At 38.6% G+C, this 21171-nt stretch overlaps 3 protein-coding genes across 3 annotated transcripts; 1 reads left to right on the top strand and 2 right to left on the bottom strand.

Moving 5' to 3' along the window:
- The first annotated feature begins 4635 nt into the window (after window positions 1-4635).
- odf3l2a (outer dense fiber of sperm tails 3-like 2a) lies at window positions 4636-8239 on the top strand. Its single transcript, XM_042501396.2, has 5 exons — window positions 4636-4684; window positions 5021-5131; window positions 6982-7107; window positions 7312-7453; window positions 7894-8239. Exons 1-5 carry the CDS (start codon window positions 4636-4638, stop codon window positions 8237-8239), a joined length of 774 nt encoding a protein of 257 aa, XP_042357330.2.
- Window positions 8240-8252: 13 nt separating this feature from the next.
- Window positions 8253-15203, bottom strand: ebi3 (Epstein-Barr virus induced 3). Its single transcript, XM_042500948.2, has 6 exons — window positions 14937-15203; window positions 13049-13163; window positions 12812-12911; window positions 12012-12129; window positions 11649-11812; window positions 8253-9265 (listed from the first exon to the last, which is right to left on the bottom strand). The coding sequence occupies exons 1-6, from the start codon at window positions 15037-15039 to the stop codon at window positions 9110-9112; spliced, it is 756 nt and encodes a 251-aa protein (XP_042356882.1). The 5' UTR covers window positions 15040-15203; the 3' UTR covers window positions 8253-9109.
- Window positions 15204-15351: 148 nt separating this feature from the next.
- Window positions 15352-20756, bottom strand: rabgap1l2 (RAB GTPase activating protein 1-like 2). Its single transcript, XM_042500947.2, has 8 exons — window positions 20272-20756; window positions 19339-19407; window positions 18730-18840; window positions 17605-17709; window positions 17416-17499; window positions 17204-17275; window positions 16677-16943; window positions 15352-15966 (listed from the first exon to the last, which is right to left on the bottom strand). Exons 1-8 carry the CDS (start codon window positions 20380-20382, stop codon window positions 15730-15732), a joined length of 1056 nt encoding a protein of 351 aa, XP_042356881.2. The 5' UTR covers window positions 20383-20756; the 3' UTR covers window positions 15352-15729.
- Between the last annotated feature and the right edge of the window lie 415 nt (window positions 20757-21171).

Raw genomic sequence — 21171 nt, 5'->3', positions numbered from 1 at the left:
CTGCTTCAAAGTACACACAGTTCGCATGTATGGAAGCCTATTTTGGCCAATGTGATAGAAAAAAACATCATCCTGGAAGTCATTATAATAAGAAACTTTCTTCAAATAAAAACTTCTCAAAAATAATAATAAGAAACTTCAAAATAATAACTAAGTATCTTAAAAATAATGTAAGACTTTCTCAAAATAATAACCTTGTATTAGGGATGGGTGTAAGCACTTGAGTGATTGTGTGGACGTCAGCGTTTGTTACAGAGTACTTGCCCTCGGTGTGAGTTTGCTGGGATCGTTACGTGGTTCGCTGCCCGATGTTGCTAACCGCACAGATGTTAGCTGCGGCTCTGGGACGGTCCTTTAGTGCTGCATCTAACCTATGTAACGTAAGATTAACCGCAGCGACAGGAATATGGATGACTTTTCTCACATGAATTTTGAGTTTAACAGGTGAATTGAAGCCCGGTTGTTCAATAAATTAATTTTTATATAGCACTGGTGTTACCTTGTATGTCCATCTACATTCCTATTCTAACATGTTTTTCTCCTGCGAGTATTCTGTAATACGTACTACATAGTATTATTTCTCATCATTTTGAAATACTAAGTTATTACTTTAAAAGATTTACGTTATTTTTAGAAAGTTTTTCATTATTTTGAGCGACTTATTTGAAAGCTAGAGAGATACCAAGTCATCATTATGAGATGCATGCGTTATTTTGAATTACTAACTCGTTATTTTGAGTTTCTCATAACTTTCAGACACCAAATTACTTTGATATTATTATGATTATTATTTAAGATAGTTTTTGTCATTATGTTGAAATACTAAGTCAATAGCTTGAGAAAGTCTGTCATCATAATGACTTATGGATCTTTCTTTTTTTTTCAACCACAGAAATGGGGCTCACAGTACAGCAATAAATAACGTTCTCAATAAGTCAAGACTCCACCAACAAATGTAAAGTGAAGAACAACTTCACTGTGACCACCCATGTATTTCAGCTTTTGAGGCCTTCATCAGGCTCATCATACTACCTCCTCAGACTTCCCCCTTCCCCATGACTCTTGGAAGTGGAGTTTTTCCAGAAATCCTTATTCATTTATCTAGAATACTAAAATCCAGCTCAGGGATATGTTGTAAACTTTTCAAGTGAATCAGATTAATCCAATTTTGGTCATTTTGCATTGATGATCCTGCAATCTAAATGTGGGTAAAGTAATCAAATGTGTTCAGAAGATTGTGGCCAGGCTTACAATATTTTTGCAACCACAGCAAAACTGATTTTTTCAGCCAAACTTTGTTAGTGGAAGAACATGTCCACTCTACACATCAAAATTTTGCAATTAGGGAGCACAAATATAAAACCGCTGACCACATGGTGGAGCTATCTGCAGCTAAATCTAGTAAGTTATTCCTTTTCATTGAAATCTGTGAAAACTCTCTTGCTAACTACAAGAAAAACAAACAATCAGGACTGCAAACTTTGGAGAGGGCATTAAAAACATTTTAGACAAAAACTGTCCCTAATGAATCCAGGCTGCATCTCAAGCACAGTCCCACAACAATGACGGCGCAATGGTTGCTGCTTATCTCACTGTTTATCAGGGAAACCTAAGACAGTGGTTGTGTTTCCTGTCAGTGTAGCAGGTTCCTGCTGGTGACACAGCAGAGTCTTATTACTGAGCCTGTGACCACTCAGAGTCACTGCTGCTTAATATTTAACCAGTGTGGGTTTAAGTTGGTCATGGCTCTGCTTTAAAGGCCTTAGTTACCTCTGTGTTTTGGGACAGAATCAGTCGAACAGGAAAGCGAGGAGGCTAATTTCTACCTGAGTTTCTCGCGCTGGAAAGCAATCATCTCTGTTCTTGCTCAATGTCTCTCATTTGGGCTTTTTTGAGACAGCTGACACTTTTCAGATGCTGCCTGGTCGCTAAGCTTCCAGTCACAGCAGCCAAATGTGGAGCATGGTGATTTTTCAACCTTGTATTTCAGCTGTAAAACCATTTTTACTCCCCCAAATTCTCACAATCCCAGACACAGAGATTTTTAAAATAAGGGTCAATTGTTTGTATTGTTTCAAGGTTATGGGCGAAGCTTTTCGTGGATAAAATAGAAGTTCTTTTCTAAAAAGTCAAGGGAGGGTCCAAAGAAAACATAAGTAATGCTGAGGATTTTGCTTTTATTTATTTATTTATTATAAAATTAAAAATGAGATTTAGCCCTGCTCCCCACCCCAATAACTTTTGCACAGTCTCTTATATGAACAGAACAACTGTTCAAATAAAACCTTCTGGGGACATCTGTCTTTGCATCGTGATTTTGCCCCTTAAATGTAGTGGATAAAGTAGCATCAAAAAGAAATACTCAAGTATCATTCATGTAAAATACCTCAAATTGTCCTTGAGTAAATGTATTCACAGTAGTTACATCCCACTACTGAGTGCTGATAGATGTGGGCTTTTACTCAGCCTTATTTACCAGCCAATGAAAGAGAAAAGGCACAAACATCCCTGGAGATTTTTCAATATTTAAAAGCTTGTTTTTTTGTTGTCCCTCCTAAAAGAAGCCATTTGGCACAATGCTACAGATCCTTACTAAAAGTACCAGCTACTTTGGCAGGCAATAAATCATTCAGAGATTTTGCACTGATCTAAAATTATATTTACTGATTAAAAAAAGCTGTCCAAATCTTACTCACCAGTCCGTGGTTTTCATTACAGCAACGCTGAGCTTGCCAAATATCCAAATATCCATCTGCAACAGAGGATCCGTGTAAGTTCTTTCATTTTTAATGGCATGAGATGCTATTAGTTACAGTACAGCATACATATGGTAGTTGAGAGGGTCACCACACATACTGAGGGTCAATTATAGTAATTTAATGCCTCCGAATAGAATGACAATTTAGCGACATTACATGTTGCTGACATGATTTTTACAGGATTACCAAACACTTTCATGTAAAAAGTTTTAAAAACTTTGCCATGATTTTGCAAGGACCCATAATACATTATTTTTCTTGCTCTACTTGCCCAGCGTTTTTCAAAAATATCCAATTCTAATACACAGATGTATGTAAAATAAAAGTTAAATAAAGGTTAGATAAATAAATAAATACATAATAACAGTTCTTGTCCAAATATAAATGAATAAAATACTTTTCACACATAATTATAGCTCGCTGGCAAACATGGACAGATATAGGGACCGCTGGAGAAAATGAAAAAAACAAACAAACATGATGGTAAACAAAACATCACAAACTGACACATATTTGAACTTTACTAGGTCGACAGCTACATGGAAAAATAAATTCGCTGCTATGGCACATTACATATAAGATTATCCACAGACGTTTACTGTAACACTTTCATGACACACTATAAAATTCCATGACTTTACCAAAACTTTCAATGATTTCTACAGTTCCACGGCTTTGCGAGCCTCCAAAATGTGATTGTGAATATCCAAGACTTTTTAATATTTTCCATGACCTTGGGAATCCTGTATTTATCAGTCTTGATTGTTGCGGTGTGAGTTGCTGAGTTTTGGAGAAATCGGCCATAGGCCATAGGCTTTCTGTCGAAGGTAATGGAAGTAAATGGCATTTAGCTTCTGGTGCTCAACAGCTGAAGTAAGCTGGCATCTACTCAAGGTGCTCGTGCTTCCTTCTTCACAGTGACATGGTTGGTGGGTGTAGTTTGGCAGAAAGAAAATAGTTCCTACATTAAACTGCTCACAACAAGGTCTGTGGATTATCTGGAGTAACCAGGTCATAATTTCTGGAAAGATACATTGATAAATAGCACTATAAAAGGCAAAATTTCCCTTTAAACTCATTGCCTCTCAGTTACAACTCGGTACTGAACACACACAGAGATATATAAGAGTGGCACCAATCTTCCCATCTGATTTTCAAGGACACTGAATACAACTATGTCCTAAAATACAGAACTGTCCTTTACTATGTCACCCTCCTGTTTACTCTTGTGACCAATAATATGTTGTGTTCAGTTGTTGTGAGCTTAACGGAAAAGTCATTTCACCCCTTGACAAAGCAGCAGCATATGAGCTCTAATAGAGGAGACGGACACTTACATTAGAAGACAGCGGGAGATGCAGAGATGGAGGAGTGTGAGATGGTAGGAAAGCATGACAGGCCTGTGGAGTGTTACTCTCAAAACCTCCTCTCACTGAACTCCTGCAGGAAAAGAAAGAGACTTCTGTCAAGAGAACATGAAAGAAATACAGAGCTGCAGATAATGATTATTTTCATACACCAAAATCATCCCTTGTAAGGACATATGCATATAAATATCTGCTTTTTTACATGACAACCAGAAAAAAATCATGTCCTTTTGTTCAATCTTGCTTTTTTTAAATCCTAAATGTAAAAAAAAAAAAGTGTCCTGAGGGGACCCTGGGGAAAAGGATGTGGAGAGCAGGTTGGGGCGTAACCAGGGCCTCGGTCAAGATTGGGTTTCTTTCACCTCACGGTCATGTATAATTCAGCCCAGGAGGCCGCGGATCACCTGGAGAGATACACACACACACAAAAAGGATGTGTCTGAAGTGACAGAGGACCCAAAGAGGAAGAAAAGAGGACAAAGAAAAAGGAAGAAAGAGGCTGGCAGAGCATGCAGGAGGTGGTGAAGAAACGGCCGATAATCTCTGCAAGGGAAAGAGGTCAGTTTGTGTGTGTGTGTGTGTGTGTATATGTGTCTGTGTGTACATCCACATGGACTTTATTACCGCTGCTATGAAATTTTTCACAGCGTCATTCAGCCATTGCTCCATACTTATTTGAGGTGTCTACTCTGTTTAGAGTCCATTCCCAAACATGCACAGGAAGAATGTTAAAAAGCATAACCATAGAAAATAAGAGAAAGAGCTCCATATGGAAATCATCAGAGACGACACAGCCCGAGCCAAAGAGCGGTGGGTGTGCCATACCGCTACACAAAGCTCAATCTGTTGCATCATTTTCATCACCATCCTCCTCCTCCTCCTCCTCCTCCTCAGGCCCGGGCCCTGGACGCTACGCTCTGCCCCCTACAGTCGGATACATCAACCATGACTTCACCAAGCCCAGCAGCCCTGCATACTCCTTTCACAGCCGCATGAGCAGCGCCAGTGAGTTGTTATCACCTATATTGATCTAAGGTTCACACAGTCATGGAAAACCTGGAAAAGTCATGTAATTTTACAATCATATTTTTCAGGCCTGGAAAAGTCATGGAACTAGTAACAAACACTGAAAGCTTTTGGAAAATAATGGAAATGTGTCGCGAGTAATAAATTAAATTACATTAATGCAACAAAACAATGAATTAATTTTCTGTAGCCGATGATGTGACGTAGTTTTTATATGCCTTGACTTATGGCAACATTTTGGTTGTTTTAGTTTATCTGTTCTTCACAAAAGTTTCTTCATTTTCTCCCCACATTACAAATCTTTACATATCTGTCATGTCTTCCCACGAGGCATGTCAAATAATTTTTAAGCACTTTTGGCTTAAGAAAGAGGGACATACAACTTTAAATGGCTGTATTTTGCATTATTTTATTGCTGATTTATAAACATGCCTTCCAAATACACGTTTTCTGAAAACGTATATCTATGGAAAACTTAAGAAATCTTACTTTTGTTCTTAGAAAACAGGTTTGGAAGGTACGTTCTTTCAAATTTTTAACACATTTCTTTTAAAAAACGTGTAATTTTTGTGCTTCTTTTTCTTTTCTTCTTAAATGTTTAAAGGCATTCTAAAACTGCCAATTCACACCATTTCTTACAGTCAGAAACTATAAAAAAAGAAACTATTGTTTTTAAGATCTAAGGTCCTTGAACACATCATTTCGGACATCGAAATTATGTTTGAAAAGAGTTTAAATCTTATGTTTCAAAAAACACTGGGAAAGTTGGGTAAGAAAAAAATTATTTTGAGTCCTTGAAAAATCATGGAAATTTTGTCCATGACAATGTGTGGGAACCTGGCAAATCTATCACGTAGCTACGTATTATTATTTTAGACTGCAGTGCCCCCGTGTTTACACGGAGGGATCCTTTTTACCAGCTTTGTGTCAAAACAATGAGGGGAAAAAGTTAACTGTGGTCTCTAAAATTCAGACCAAGTGGTAAAACTAGTTAGTGTTGATTAAAGGTAAACGAAAATGATGTTAAGAAGCAGGCGCCATGTTGTTATGAGTGTATTGTGTATTGTTGTGTTTTTGTAAAAGAGGAGGATGAAAATGCGGACATTAAACGTTAAAACCAAGCAGCGCTGATAAAATATAAAACAAGATTATGTTACTTCGTTACTGCCTGTTTCTCGCCGCAAAATGTCTCCACAAACATATTTTAGCTTACCTTTTAACTGTAATTCGACGTCATTCTTGACCAGTTAACCACACAGGTGCCATATTGTTTTCAAAACGACCGCGATCTCGCGATGGTTGATGCTAAAAATGGATCGTTCGCGGGGAGGTGGGCGGGATCTCCGTCTCACGTCATCAAATTCTCAGCGCGATCAACCAATCACAGCAGCGTGTAGTTTCTGGCCTTTTTTTTCAGTTTATCCATCTCACAGACAGTATAGTATATCTGTGTATATTATGGCTTTTCTTAAAAACATGACTTTATTTTCATAATATTATGACCTTTTCTTGAAATTATGATTTTATTCTTGTGATATTAGGAATTTATTCTCAAAATTGTGACCTTTTCCTCAAAATTCTTACTTTCATACTATGACTTGATTCTCCAAATTATGGTTTTAAGATTGTAATTTTCTGACTTTCTTCTCAACTGACTCTATTGTCATAATGTTATGAATTTATTCTCAAAATCCAGTTGTTCTTTTCAGCAGTGTGGCATTAAAACTTGTAGCAGTGAAATATATATATTAAATATCTTTTAGGAAGTTGTGTACTTTATGAGATCTCAAGGTCTTTCAATAACTGTTTGTGCATTGTGTTTTCTGTAGTGGTCTCTGTGGACTCCAGCCCAGGACCAAGGTACCACATTGATGCCAGGGTCACCCGGTTTGGCCGGATGGAAAGCCCCTCCTACTCCATTTTGGGCAGAGGAAGGCGCACAGGAAATAATAAAGGTGGTACAAATGAAAAAATAAATAAATTCTTGCATACTCTCTTGTTTATTGCCAGCATATTTGTGTAATTAACAGGTTTCAGTGTACTCTGCCAGTTTAGTGGAGGGCTTAGAGAATACCATCAAGTTTTCTTTTGGACTGACACACCTTCAATATAATGAAGAATCTCAAATTTTCCCAATCATTTCCTACTCATACAAATAGGCGAGCTGTTCCAGACTCCAGGGCCGGGGGCCTACAGCCCAGAGAAGGCTCCACCTCTCAGTGCTCATCACAGACCACCATCCTACTCCATCGGCAGCCGAACCAGATACCGCTCTGTGGACGCTGTACCAGCACCCAACAGGTGAACAGGACACAAACATTAAAAGACGACGGCTCTTTATTCTCCATTTAATGTGATATATTAAATTCTCTCATTATGATGGATCATGGGCAGTGTAGTTTATTCTGAGTTAATTCTACATATAATGTTCTTGTAAACCAAATATGTATTTGTATTTTAGTCCCCCCAAAAATGCACTATTTCCTCCTGTTTGAGTAACATCAGCTAAAAACTACAATACACATCTTTTTAGAGATATCATTGGGTGTTTTAAACCTGGCCCAGAAAGAACAGTTGATAATTTGTTTTTGACTAACACTGACACATTTACAGTGATGTTTATTAATGTGCAGTGTCCCTGTAGATAAAATAAAATGAAGATAATAAATAAGTTTGAGTCTGAGAAGCTGTTGCTGAAATGAAAACTCGCTAATGTTCATGTGTTGTTTTCCTCACTGCAGCTACACTCTTCCTAACCTGCTGGGCTGCCAGGTTCCCAATAAACCCTCCAGTGCCAGCTACAGCTTTTCGGGCCGGAGGAAGGTTGGAGCTCCGTCTGAAGACCTCTCCATGAGCCCTGGACCAGCAAAATATGATACCACCAACCCAGACATTTACCGCCAGCGCCAGCCCTCTTTCTCTATACAAAGACGGACTAAGAGGCCTAATAATTCGTCAGCGGTTCCTGGCCCGGGCATGTACAGCCCAGAGAAGTTTCACGTGCATCTCCCCAGACCACCATCCTTCACGATGGGCGTCAGACACTCTGAGTTTGTCACCCCACTTGTGGTGGATATAGTTGACTGAGAGGTCTGCAGAATCAACATGAATGCCTTGTTTTTATTCAGTTTTTCACACAAATGTGGAGCTGCCATACAATAATAAACTCTTTGAAATCTGAGAAAATTGGCTTGATTATTTTCAAATACATGGGTAGAGGACAATGGGCAATTTAACAAGAAATTATACCCGAAAATAAGCATAATACAATCAAAAACACAAAAAAAGAAAATGATCTCAAGAAAGTTAAAAAAATAAATTTGTCTTTTTTCCCCCCTTAGTTTTCTGGATATTTTCCCCTCATTTTTTGATAATATGTAATAAATCCCCCCAAGCTAATTTTAACATTGAACTTTTTTCTCTTTTTTTTGGCAGTCTGCAGGACATTTCTTGCCAAGTTGCTCATTATGTTATTTCCTGTGTTTTTGAAAGATATCAACCCAATTTTCTCAGCTTTCAGAGGATTAAATGCCAGTGAAAGGTGTCTGAATGCAGCACAAGAAAACTGATCTTAATCCAGGTTTAAAAGGCTTCAAATATAGTAAAATATGTTTTAAAGAGTGTCATAAATTGTCAGGTAAAAACTAATCAGACCATCAGACATTCTGATTAATAACCTTACAGTATGGTTATTATATTATCAGTTGCTCCAAAGACAAATGGCTCACGCCAAAAGATATACAAAAAATATGATACAGTTTTAAATAGAAATGCTGAGTGTACACTGTACAGATAATATCCATGTACTCCTTTATAAATAAAGCAAAATATTATTAACTGTTGCTTGCATTGTTTGTGCAGTTAAAAGATGCGAGCTGTCTGCGTTTCTTCAGCTTTACTTCACTATTAGCTTTGAAAGAGAGGATTAAATAAAACAGTGGGAGAGAGAGAAGGTTTCTACAATTTCCTTCTTGGTATGGTGATTTTTACAGGTGCGCTCCAGTCGCTGCACTTGCCCAGACCCAGCAGCTCTTTAGCACACACCTGGAACAGGTAGGTCCTTCCTGGGGTCAGCCCCCTCAGCTCAACCTTGGTGCTCTCAAATGGACCCAGCTGGAGGAGAAAATGTAGACATTTTATTATTTAAATCAGATTTAAAGGAATGATTTCACATTTTGAGAGACACAGTTATTTGCTTTTTTGCTGACAAGATTAACAGTGTACTTTAAAAAACTGAAGATACAGTTTAATGTGTTGATTAACTTAGTTTGTAGCACAAAGGCTGGTAAAGGGGAAACAGCTCGCCTTGCAAATTTCAGTAATAAACATAAACATGAAAAAGTGTATTTCCCAAATGTTCAAACTAATCCTTTAAAGTCAGAGAGTCACATTTCATTTAAATAAGGTGACAAACTGCTTTCCCATCAAGATTTGTCATTTTAAAGAAATCCTTAATCCTGCAGCTTCAGGCAAGTTAGATTAAGACTTTTTAAGACTTTTTTTAATGCTACTCAGAATTGTGTTCAAGACCAGTTTTCTAAAAACCCATTTTATTTTGCCCAAATATTTATTGTTTGGGCAAATTATTATTATTTATTGTGCCTTGTTTGTCCAGTAAAAAGGTTATCTTATATAACTTTTTTTAGAGTGGAGCACATAACAATGAATATATTATACTATCATAAATTAATAACTTATAAAATATCCCACTTTTCAGGTTTGAGCATTTTAAGACTTTTAAGAGATTAATTTGGGTCAATTTAATACCAATTAAAGCCTTTTTTTAGATTAATAAATTCAATCTCTTAAGACTTCTTAAGGATCTGCAGGAACTTTGTTAATGACAGTTTTACAGTTCTTATAGATGGGGTAGCAGAAATCTGGAAAAGGCAAAAAAACTAAACAAAGCAATAATAAGAAGAATCTGAAAATACACTGATGTCCTGCAGCCCTATCAGAGGCCACTGATAAACCCAGATGACCCACTTTGGCTGTCCTGAGCCTATTTTATTCATTTGTTTTTAATCTTATTTAATTCATCCATACTGGGTTAACTAGACTTCCAAACAAGGTGTGGCAACGCAGGGGAGTGACAACCACGCCCACATAAACACATAAACACGCTTCATAAAGCGAATCAGTGTCTCCCATACAATGATTTTTTAAATCTTATTTAATTGAGTAGAGTAATAGAGTTTCACAAAGTGCATTCCCTCAGCTCTTCTCTTTGTTTATCAGACCACAAATGACACATGAATTAGCTGTTGTCACCACATCATCCCTCTGCCTCACTCGCTGTCACTGTGGACTGCTTCCCCGGGACGAAAGCGGGCAGCAGCTCAGGAGACAGAGCTTTGGCCAGCGGTTTCAGCAGCTCAAATTTAGCACCAGGGTCACAGGGGGTTAGTGGCTCGCGGCAGCACTGGATCTAACCTGTGTAGCGGCAGCAGCAGAAAGTTTGCTGATAGGGTGGGGGGTCGGGGCTGTCCGGTCCCTGATAGTTGGCGTTTGTACCGGCTGGATTTGGGTTGCTGTAATTACTGACTGTGGATCCGTCTCCATAGCTGCTGCCTGCTCTCCTCTCCACAAAGTGGTCTGTAGCGGCAGGGAGTGAGGTGGACAACGCACTGAGATTCAAGGCTCTAATGTTAGCTAACGTTTGCTTTAAATTGCCAACTTGAAGCTGCAGCTGCGACCCTTTTGCTCTAGTTAGCAGAACGCTAAAATATTAGCAATATTTTCTCTCAAGAACGTCACGATATTGACACAAATTTTATTACATTTAAGATCAGACTCTTCGATAAGTCCGTCTTCCTTTTACAGGGTTGCTTTGCGGTGTAGGCAATTGTTGCCAACGCTGAAATAGCAACTTCCTCTGCAGTGTTCTCCTGAAGGGACGTGCACACACATCTACATTTGTAGAACAGCCAATAGAAACGTCCTCTCTCTGAAATGACCTGTGATTGGCCAAAGCCTCCCGTCAGAGGCTGAACTTTTAAAGCCTGAAAACAGAGCCAAGAGGAGGTGCAGAAGTCTAGTTTGCCCCCCAGAAAACAAAAATTACAATATACTCAAAGGGCTATTATGGAATTTTTGCCCACTGAAGGCAAAATGAAACTTCCTACCCCAGCTTTAAGACTAAAAGGATGTAATATTGTGTTTACCATTATAACCAGAAAGAAAAGCTACTACTATCCATGATTAAACATTGCTCTTCAAGAAAATTAATGAAATAAGACTAAGACTAAGAAAAGATTGAGAAAAACAGTTGTGAATAGTTATATAAATAAATAAATACCAAAAAAACATTACAATCTAGTTTAGTTGTAGTAAGAAGGATTCCCACAGATGAAGGGACTTTCAGAAACATTTCTTAGATCACCTCAGAAGTTGAGGTAATTTTGTACTTCCTCATGTGGTATCTGTGTATGAGTGAAATGCAGAGCTTTTAAACCACTTTGCTGTTATTATAACTGCTGATGAAGAATATTCTTACATTTACAGTCTTTGGGTTGCCCCTGTTTTCCCACTGATAGAGAATCTGGTATTTCAGGGGAAAGATGTCCAGGTAGGCCCAAGACGGGGGAGGAGCCCACTCCACCAGCAGGTTTCTGGCATTATGAGGGGAAACCCGGACATCTACAGGAGGATCTGGTTTCACTATAGAGAAACGAAGACAAAGAATTAATTATTATTAATAATAATAATATAATTATAATAATAATTAATAATAAATAAATCAAAGTGTCTTTGCAGTGTGCACTACATTATTATTTCAAGCTCAATTGTCAATGAATCACACCATAAATTCATTACTTTCTTTATTCTGTTTTGGATTATTAATAATGTTGGTTCTCACCTATATCCTCCATCATGAAACTTGATAAATGGGGGCTGCTTTCTCCAGCGGAAACTGCGGTGATGTTGATGATGTACTCAGTGAGAAGTTTTAGGTTGGGCAGGCGACAGTGCCACAGCTAAAAATGTATACAAATTAAAAAAGATACAGGATTATATGTGCTGCTTGGTGGTATATATTATTTATAGCTTCATATATTATTCATATGTTGCTCTGTATATTTCATGTTTCAATTTTAAAACATTTTTTTGCACACTGATGAAAATTAAAACTTAATAATGAAAACATACAATGAAATATAGATATGTGCAGGAGAGGCTGGATGCTGAGCAGAACTCCCACTATAATAACTGCACAATGCATATATTCATGCTGGTTATGGCTACTGTATAACAGGGAATGTGCATACACTGTAAACTATTTGTTTTAACTTTAAAAAGTGTCTAGGCTGCCTTAAATTTTAAATTGACTTAATTTGAGAAGATAAGCTGAGTCATTACAAAATTACCTCAATTTGTCTTTTCTTCTGAAATTTTAAAGCTGCCTAGACAACAACTTTTTTTTAATTTAAAATTGTTTATTTTTACAACAAAGGGGTTTTCCAAAACTCAGCTGATCTAGTGTGACCAGTAAGGAAATGGAGTTAAGAGTGTGTGGGTCAGCATTACAGTAACATTTTGATCCTAATATTCATGATTATCATTGACATGTCTTTGGTTTCATTTTGACTTAAATCAGACTGTTTTGGAAAACCCCTCTTCAGTTGCAGATATCTGCTGCAGAGGTAAACAAAGTCGTGCCTGTTCAGATGAAGGTGATGATGCTGAAATCACATCAGAAGACGACGAGCCGGGAGGGATGAGGTGGCAAGGCTTGGTGTCCAGCGGTCTGTGTCTCTCACTGACAAACACATTAACAAAAACACATAAATGAGCTCCTGAACGGCACCTGATGATTGCAGTCTGTTTGACTAAAAGGTGTCAGTGGTTTGGGTCAGCACACAGGAGGAGGGCGGCTGTTTTCTCTGTCAGATTTACCTGTAGGTGGCAATGTAGTGTGTCGGAGGGGAGTGAGAGGGTTCAGGCCAGGAGCAAAACGTCAAGTTTGGGTAGCTCGCACACCTGCAGTGCACTGTGGGAGTGGAGGGAGGATCTGAGGGAAGAAAATACATCACTCATTATCAGAGTGTAAAATACAGAAAATGTTTTGTATTTCATGTGTTTGCTCGTATATAAAGGTTATGTTATTGTAAACAATCTCTCTGTCTTTTTGTTCATTTAAATGCAAAGTCAGTGATTCCAAATTCAGTATGTTATTTTGTTTTGGGTTTTTTTTCCAAATTCAACAAATCGTCACTTTGGAATTATAATTTAACTTTGGAATTATAATTTAATTATAAATATAATTTGGAATTATTCTAACATTTTTGTCAAAATTGAGGAATTAATATTTTCTTATTCTGTGACAACTTATCAACATTTTGTGAGGTGTTTTTTTTTTTGTTATATGCATTTTGGACATTTTTTTTTTAGAAAACAAAAAGGTCCATATCATTAATGCTATTTGGAATGCAAAATTTTGAAGCCCAATATCTAAAAATTGCTCAGAATGCAGATATATCTAATAATTCAAAAGTGGCAAAATATCCTTGTTGTCCGCTAGCTCTCCGGTCTGCATGGAAAAATAAATAAATAAAAGATCAGGTGTTCCAGCCCCTCCCCCCCAGGTCTTCGAATATGCTTTGTCATGCCCCTCTGTGTGCGATATTGACGCCTGAGGCACCCTTTAGGTTTAGCTGAGAGCAAATGACGTAGTATAAAAAGCAAGAAAGTCTTTGCAGGGTGAGAGGGACGGAAGGTGGATGGGTCAAAAACAAAACATGACTTTCATCATGGAGACTGTTGTTTGTGTCCCCCGTGAGGCCAAAAGTCAACGTTGTTTCAGTGTAACGTTACATAATTTACGTGCGGTGGTCATGTACTGATGTATTTACAACACATTATGTTATTGTTATGTAACAAACATACTTTTTTCACAAAAAAAGATTTTTTTTTTTGCCTAAACCTAACTGCAACCATCTCACCACATTTACCACATTTTACAATGTGTTTTCGCTGTGTTTTATATAGATACTCTACAGGGTGCCCTGTTCATGCATGACACACCGAGGAGCATGGCAAAGCGTCAGAATTTAAAAGCTTTGGTTTGGTGTAAATCAGTGTAAATCAGAAACAAAGAAAGTGGCTCAGACCCAAACACATAACATTATTTTAGCCAATCAGCAGCAGTTCAGTTCATGTTCGTGCCCAGGTCAGAGGAGAGGGCAAGGATGTATAAAGAGAGGAGACAGGCAGTGGGAATGACAAAAATCTGGACTGAATCTGAACTCCACAGCGCAATATCAACAATCTTTCTCCAGAATCACTGACATTCCCATTAAAAACTAAAATCAATGAAATATTAAGTAACATCAATAAAATATTAGATGAAATGTCTAAAAAAAGGGAGAAAAAACATAAAATAATGACATAAGGGTCACAAAATGACTATAACAACTTTTAGTGGTAGAAAACCCATTAAACAGTGCAATTTTCAGTGTATCACTGCAGTATTACGAACAGATTATCATCAGTTTTGAAAATGTTTTACTTTTCAGTTAAGTCATAATTATTTACTAATGAAGAACATTTCCAGTCTATTCCTGATGCAGGAATATAAACACAACTTAAAAACAACAGCACGGTATAAATACAGCCTTTATGACAAAGTAGCAAAACAAAATCAAACAGCTACAAAAGAAAAATTGTGCTTTCTGTGTTTGGATTCTTGGCTAAATGTCATGCATGTTGGAAACACACCTTTAGCACCACAGACTACATAAACTGTGAGCATATTTTCAGACTCTTTTCTCAGACTTGTACTCACATGCCGATGTCGCAGCCACCCTCAGCAGGTCAAGCGCTTGGCCTCCTAGAACGCACATGAGGACAGTCATAGTGACGCCCAAACCACAGACAGTTGCAGCCATCAGTGCTTCAGGCAGGAGAAAGTTCCTCTAAGTAGCTTTGTAAACACTACAGTGAACGCTCACTTATGCAAGATATGAACAGCTATATTCTTTTGCTCCTTCGTTCAAAAGTTCAGAGATAACGAAGTGCGTCACAGCCTGCTGACGACTCCCGTCTGTGTGTTTGAGCAGCAGCTGTTTCACTGTTTTAAAAGCAGTCATGCTCAGAATGAAAGAGGAACCGTGAATGTGGTGCATCACAGAAAAACCTTCTTCAAAAAGACCCGTTTCGTCTGTTGATGAGTCAGCTTTCATTATGTCATACATTAAAACTTTGTGTCATACTTTGCTTTAATATTGGATTCAAATTGTTAACAAATAAAGACATAAGAAATACAGCAGTAAAAAGAATTACGTACAAAAAACTTGATTGGACTGGCGCATGGATTTGGGTGCAAATATAAAAATGAACTTCATGAGAGGATAAAGTTGTTGGAAAGTGGTGCAGAGACAAGATGACGCCTGTCTGACAGCACCTGCTTGTGCCTTCAGGTACTCTCCTCGTCTTGTTTTGTGCTCAAGGCTTCCCTCTAGCGCACAAAACAGGAAATAGCAGCTACAGTATTGGCTACATACTGCATATAACAATGTGGGTTAATACTCTGAGGTCTGATCTTTCTACTGAGTCCACTTTAAAGTGATCATAAGCTATCAGACGTTTTCTCGATGGTCTCTGTGAGGCCACGACAGCATCTTGGTGGTCCATCCAGAGAGGGAGCCACTGTGGAGGTTCCAGCCCAACCCACTGAGAGCTCCATCTCTGGGTATGCTAATACTGTCAAGTCCTCCTGCGCTGGAGGTCCGCAGGGAGGTGAAGGCCTTGCTGATCCAGCTGTTCTTTGCTTCCTGCAGATCGTTAGCCAGGATTCCTTTCTGGTGCTCCAGCTCCTGCACAAGGATGAAACGAGCTGATGTGAGGATTGCAGCAGGAAAATGAGATCTTAACTTTCTCATGAGTTATTTTTTATATTTGTTCAAACATACTGTTCACGTTCGTCTCTGCGAAACCTTATAATACTGTTTGTGTTTTCACAGTTCAACAATAATGAATGCTTAAAAAAATTATGTATTCGTACTAACAGTATAAGAAAATCCACATTATTGCAGCTTTTTTATTGTACTTAGTAAAAAAAATTGAAGCAGGCTATCATAAACTGGGGTTTTATATATATATATATATATATATAGAGAGAGAGAGAGAGAGAGAGAGAGTGAAAATGAGGAAAATTTAACTAGACTGCAGGGGAATCTTGTGCTATTTCCTATCTCCATATGAACTCACGTTATGAGAATGCTTCACATTGATGAAGTCTAGTCCAGCCTATATAAATATCGTCATACAGCTGAAGTTGATCTCTCCTTACTGCATTAAATTTGGGCAAGTCATTGAAATAATTATGTTTTAGGGGTTAGGCACAGAATATAGTCCCAGGAAAGTACCCAAAAGTACAAAGCTTTAGTTCTCTGTGTGTCTGAAGTTTCATTTACATTTTTATAGACATTAAATTGACAACACATGAGCAGCTGTGATGCTGTGACCTGGATATCGCACGCTTCGATTCACAAAACTGTGTGATGGTTTGATGGTCTGCTCTGACCTGGATCTTGCACTTGGCCTCTACCATCTGGAGTTTGGTCTTGGCCAACTCCTGTTCCAGATCCCTGATCTGGGCCTTGAGGGACTCCTTCTCCTGGTCGTCTCCTCTCTGCTCTGCCTTTCTGAGACCCTTGCTGTCCTCCTCCCGGCCTAGTTCAGACGTTCCGTGACCTTCTGTTGCTGCTGCCGTCGGAGACTTCTGAGCTGTGGCGGACGGTTCGTCTGATTCCACGACGTGTCGACAGAGCGAGCAGGCCTTCACTGCGCTCTGCGAAGGTGGAGAATGAGGAAAAAAAAGGCGGAATATGAAACACAGTGAAGTCTTACTTTCCCCCAATGTGACACCCAGCTTTTAAAAAGCACTGACACCTGCTGGTATTGAATTAACCCTAATGAGAAAGTAAAGCGGATTTTTTAGAGAGGGTTGTAAAATGATTTCCCACAACATGCCATGGCATGACAGAGGAGGAAAGAGATAAAAGTAGGAAGGATGACAGTAGAGCCCCACAGGATGAGCAATATTCTCACCTTAAGTGACTCCAACTCCTCTCTGTGGGCGGCCTGCTGCCTCTCCAGACGGTTTGTCAGCTGAGAGCAGATCTGAGCAGAAGGAACAGCATCATCATCATCATCATCAGGCAGCACTGCTTTCTTTAATATTGTTATAATATGTACTCATTAAGTGTATTGTAATTTCAAACAGTCTCGTCACTGTGAATCCAATCATTGATTCTCTCCACCTGTTTGTAATCCGCAATGACACCCGTCGACCTCCTGACTTCCTGCTCAGCCTTCTCCAGCTCTCTCCGAAACACTTCCTTCGCCTGTAAGGAGAGGAAAAATCCTTTACTCACGCATGTCGACCGTTATGTTAAACCTATCACGACTGCGAGGCGTTATGAAGTCGCCAGACATGTGAAAAGTCTCACCACTGCAGCTTCCTCCTCTTTCCCTCTCTTCTCCTCTTCTGTGGCCTGCAGTCGCTTGCGGGTCTGGAAAAGGTCTTTGGTGAGTTCGTCCACTCTGTCCTCCGCCTGCACATACACATCATTCTTATCGGCCTGAAATCGTCTCCGACGCTAACTTTTAAAAGTGGTTACCAGGCAACCAGTCATCAACTTTTGGTTGCTGAAACTGAAAATATGGATGACATTTTCAGTCTGATTTTAAAAAATAAAATAAAATAAAATAAAAACAGCAGTGCACAAAACTCCCCATTTTTTTTATTTTGAAGAAAAGGAAGAAAAAATTCAGAAATATTTGCCAGTATATTCTGCTCCCTGTTGAAATTAAAATCTTTGCGTTACTTAAATTCATTTTTCATTTATTTGTGTTAGATATTATGTAAGCCAAATCCAGGATGCACTGTCAAACAATATAACCGAGAGTCCAAAAATAAAGAAAACCAATAAAAAGGAAATTTTAATCAGACTCTCAGGTCTTAATTAGCAAATCCAAATTTATACATGATACAATATTATATATTCCTGGAGAACTCAGAATTAAAATGAATTCATGCGTTTTGGCTTTTTTTCCCCTCCCCCGAGATTTTACAACAGGGTTAAAAACCTTAAAGACATAAAAATTTAACAACCATTCTAATTTTTGATCATTATACCAGAATATTTCATGGCTTTGTTTAAAAATTTAATGAAAAATGACAATCGTGAGTCATATCATATGCTTTAAATTTCTTTAAATAAAATGACAGCATGTTCAGCATTGCCAGCCTGCTTACTTAAACAGGTCATGATTGGGGAGGGTTGTAGCATGTAGCAAAGGGCCGCAGGTCGCAATCAAAGGACTCAGCCTGTATGCGACACACACTTTACCAGGAGAGCTAGAGGTCGCCCCGGACTAGTTGACATTTTGAGCTCATGTAAAACTGCAGAGCTGCTGCTCTAATGCTGAGAAAAGTTTAATAAAGGTTATAGTTTGGCCGTCTCCCGAGAGCCTCCTCCAGATTTTCCTGAGTAATGACCTTCGGTAGGTGATTTTGCATATTTAAAATAAACCCATTCACCCTTTTTGCAAAAGGCTATAACTAATCGCACCTTGTCCAAAGCGTTCCTCAGGGCGACCTTGCTGGTGATCAGTCTGTGGGCAAGGTTGTCGTTCTCCTGCTCCAGACGGAGGCTGGCCTGCTGCAGCCGACGGTTCTCCTTCTGAAAAATACATAAAGAAGTCTATTAGGGATAAAGTTGAAGTTGAGGTTGAAAGACTGAAAAAGACATACTTATCAGTGGAGTGACTTTAAAAGGGACAGTTCACCTCAAAATCAAAAATACATATTTTTCCTCTTATCTGTGGTGCTATTTATCAGTTTAGATTGTTTTTGCAGAGTGTTCTCTGTATTCTCTAAATGGAAATTGCCTTGTGATGCTCAAAATGCCAAGAAATACATTTTAAAAACTCAACAGCCAATGTCTCTTTCCAGAAATCATGAGCTTGTTACTCAAGATAATCAATAAATATTGTTGAGAGCAACTTCATGTACGATATATTTTCTTTCTACTAAACTCAATCACTTAGTAACTCACACAAAAACAATCTAGACTAATAAGCAATATATCAGGAAAGAGGAAAAATATGTATTTTTAATTTTAGGATGAACAGTCCCTTTAAATATATGTGTTTTGTGGAGGAAGTAAAAGATTTCTGACCAGGTATTCTTCTTCATCGTCTATTATCTGAAGCCTGCTCTCCCCCAGTTTAGCTTTCTTCGTTGGGACCTGCGGGTGAGAGAGTCGGGGTGAATGAAATAAAGTGATGACATATTTGATGGAGCTGAAGAAAGCAATCTCCTCCAAACAGATCTGGTGCCGGATGCTGTGTGAGCGCGACAAATCAAGAACAGGCCCCCAAAAAGAGATCAAGATAGGGATAAGTACAGGATAAGATAGAGCCGAGCACATGGGGGCGGATAATTTAGAGAACATGAAGGAATAATAATGGAGGGGGAGATTTATTGTAAGCCTGAACTGACTGTTTCTTTATCTCAAATATCTAAAATGAATAATCTGAATTCATTTCCGTCTATCTTGAATCACATATCTGTCGTACAGAGGAGTGTGTTTGGTTTGTGTGCAGTCTGTATTGGATCTGTTGGAAGTATTGTTATGTTAAGAGAGCGATAAGCCGCATTTCATCTGTTATTTTGTGTCAGTCTAACCCTAATAGTGACTTAAGCAATGCTACATGCAGTAGTAGGTCAGAAATTTTGTAATCTTCAAGTTTTTAGGTGCATTATAATATTGTTGAGTGAATCATTTTTTTCTGTGTATTCAAGCAAATCCACAGCTGCTTTTCAAAAACAGTAATGATACCAATACTGGACTCCTGTAATGCTTAATTTTGTTGTGGTTCAGCTGTTGATATTCAGGGTTCTCACACATTTCCAGTGACTAAATTTCAAAACTTTTTCATGACTTTATCAAGGACCTTTATACTTTTTTTACTTTCCCTATTTGCCTAGCATCTTTCAAACATCCCAGATTCAAACTTACTACATATTTACTAATTTCATGACTTTTTCAGGTTTTTTCGTGACCGCGGGAACCCTGGATATCAGTTGTAGAAGCGACTGTGAGTCTTACTGTGAATTTAGGTTCTGTTTCATCCACCAGACAGGCTAGGATCTCCTCTTCGCTCATCTGGTCCATAACGTGGGCATCATACGCCATCGTCATGGACACCTCTTCCATCATCTTGCCCTAATATGCAGCCCTGGGAGCTGCAAACACTCACAAAAACAATTACAGCCTGTACAGGTAAAGCATCAAATTCCAAACTAACTGAGAAAATCCTCCAGGAGTGTTGGACACGCTGCCAGGCTAAAATATTCTCTCTCTCAGAGGTATATGTAGTTGTTTTTAACTACGATGATGCAGGCGAGGAGTTAATCCAGCATGTGAGCGTAAACAGGAAATAATCAGGATAAAGTCCAAGTCGTCCCGAGACAATTAAACTCAGCTTAAGGTCCAAAGGTGACTAACTTAGAGAGAGATACTCCCACAGGTAACTTAAAACACGTTAATGTGTAGCAGTAAAAGCCACGTTCTCACAGCGTCAGGTGAAGGAGTGTGTGTTACAGGTGTATGGGCAGTAACAGGTTCAGCGGGGTTTATATGAGACCTGAGAGTGTGTGTGAAAGGACGACAGCCTTAGACACACCCACAACACCTTTCTTTCTTATCACCTGTCCTTCTCTTTCTCACACACACACACACACACACACACACACACACACACACACACACACACACACACACACACACACACACCTGCTATGATCGCCGCCTCTAAAATAAATCAAGTCGACTGCTGTCTGATTTGTTGGTGAGAATGATCTCCCACAAACTTTTTTCAAATTAACATCCATTTTTCTTCGCTCCTTTTGTTCACACTTTTATACTCGTTGGCACAGATGCTGTGTGAACCCGCCAGCTAAACACTGCTGATGTACAAGACGGAGTAAATGATGTGGTATTTGTGAT

This window comes from Plectropomus leopardus, chromosome 14 (assembly GCF_026936395.1).
Source record: "Plectropomus leopardus strain MGB_pleo_1.0 chromosome 14, ASM2693639v1, whole genome shotgun sequence".
Lineage (NCBI taxonomy): Eukaryota > Metazoa > Chordata > Actinopteri > Perciformes > Serranidae > Plectropomus > Plectropomus leopardus.
The sequence above is the reverse complement of the archived record's forward strand: the minus strand, read 5'-3'. Positions and strand labels throughout refer to the sequence as shown.

What these genes read in the sequence shown, in the direction of transcription:
- rabgap1l2 (XM_042500947.2), bottom strand. Translation starts at nt 20,382, where the DNA reads ATGATGGAAGAGGTGTCCATGACGATGGCGTATGATGCCCACGTTATG. An exon ending in TGAGGAACGCTTTGGACAAG is followed by an intron (nt 17,710 to 18,729) that starts GTGCGATTAGTT and finishes GTGTATGTGCAG; the next exon opens with GCGGAGGACAGAGTGGACGA. An exon ending in TCATTGCGGATTACAAACAG is followed by an intron (nt 17,276 to 17,415) that starts GTGGAGAGAATC and finishes CCTTCTGCTCAG; the next exon opens with ATCTGCTCTCAGCTGACAAA.
- ebi3 (XM_042500948.2), bottom strand. Translation starts at nt 15,039, where the DNA reads ATGGCTGCAACTGTCTGTGGTTTGGGCGTCACTATGACTGTCCTCATG. An exon ending in GGTGGCTGCGACATCGGCAT is followed by an intron (nt 13,164 to 14,936) that starts GTGAGTACAAGT and finishes TTCTTCCCTCAG; the next exon opens with ATCCTCCCTCCACTCCCACA. An exon ending in CATCACCTTCATCTGAACAG is followed by an intron (nt 12,130 to 12,811) that starts GCACGACTTTGT and finishes ATACATTTTTAG; the next exon opens with CTGTGGCACTGTCGCCTGCC.
- odf3l2a (XM_042501396.2), top strand. Translation starts at nt 4,636, where the DNA reads ATGCAGGAGGTGGTGAAGAAACGGCCGATAATCTCTGCAAGGGAAAGA. An exon ending in AATCTCTGCAAGGGAAAGAG is followed by an intron (nt 4,685 to 5,020) that starts GTCAGTTTGTGT and finishes CCTCCTCCTCAG; the next exon opens with GCCCGGGCCCTGGACGCTAC. An exon ending in GCGCACAGGAAATAATAAAG is followed by an intron (nt 7,108 to 7,311) that starts GTGGTACAAATG and finishes TCATACAAATAG; the next exon opens with GCGAGCTGTTCCAGACTCCA.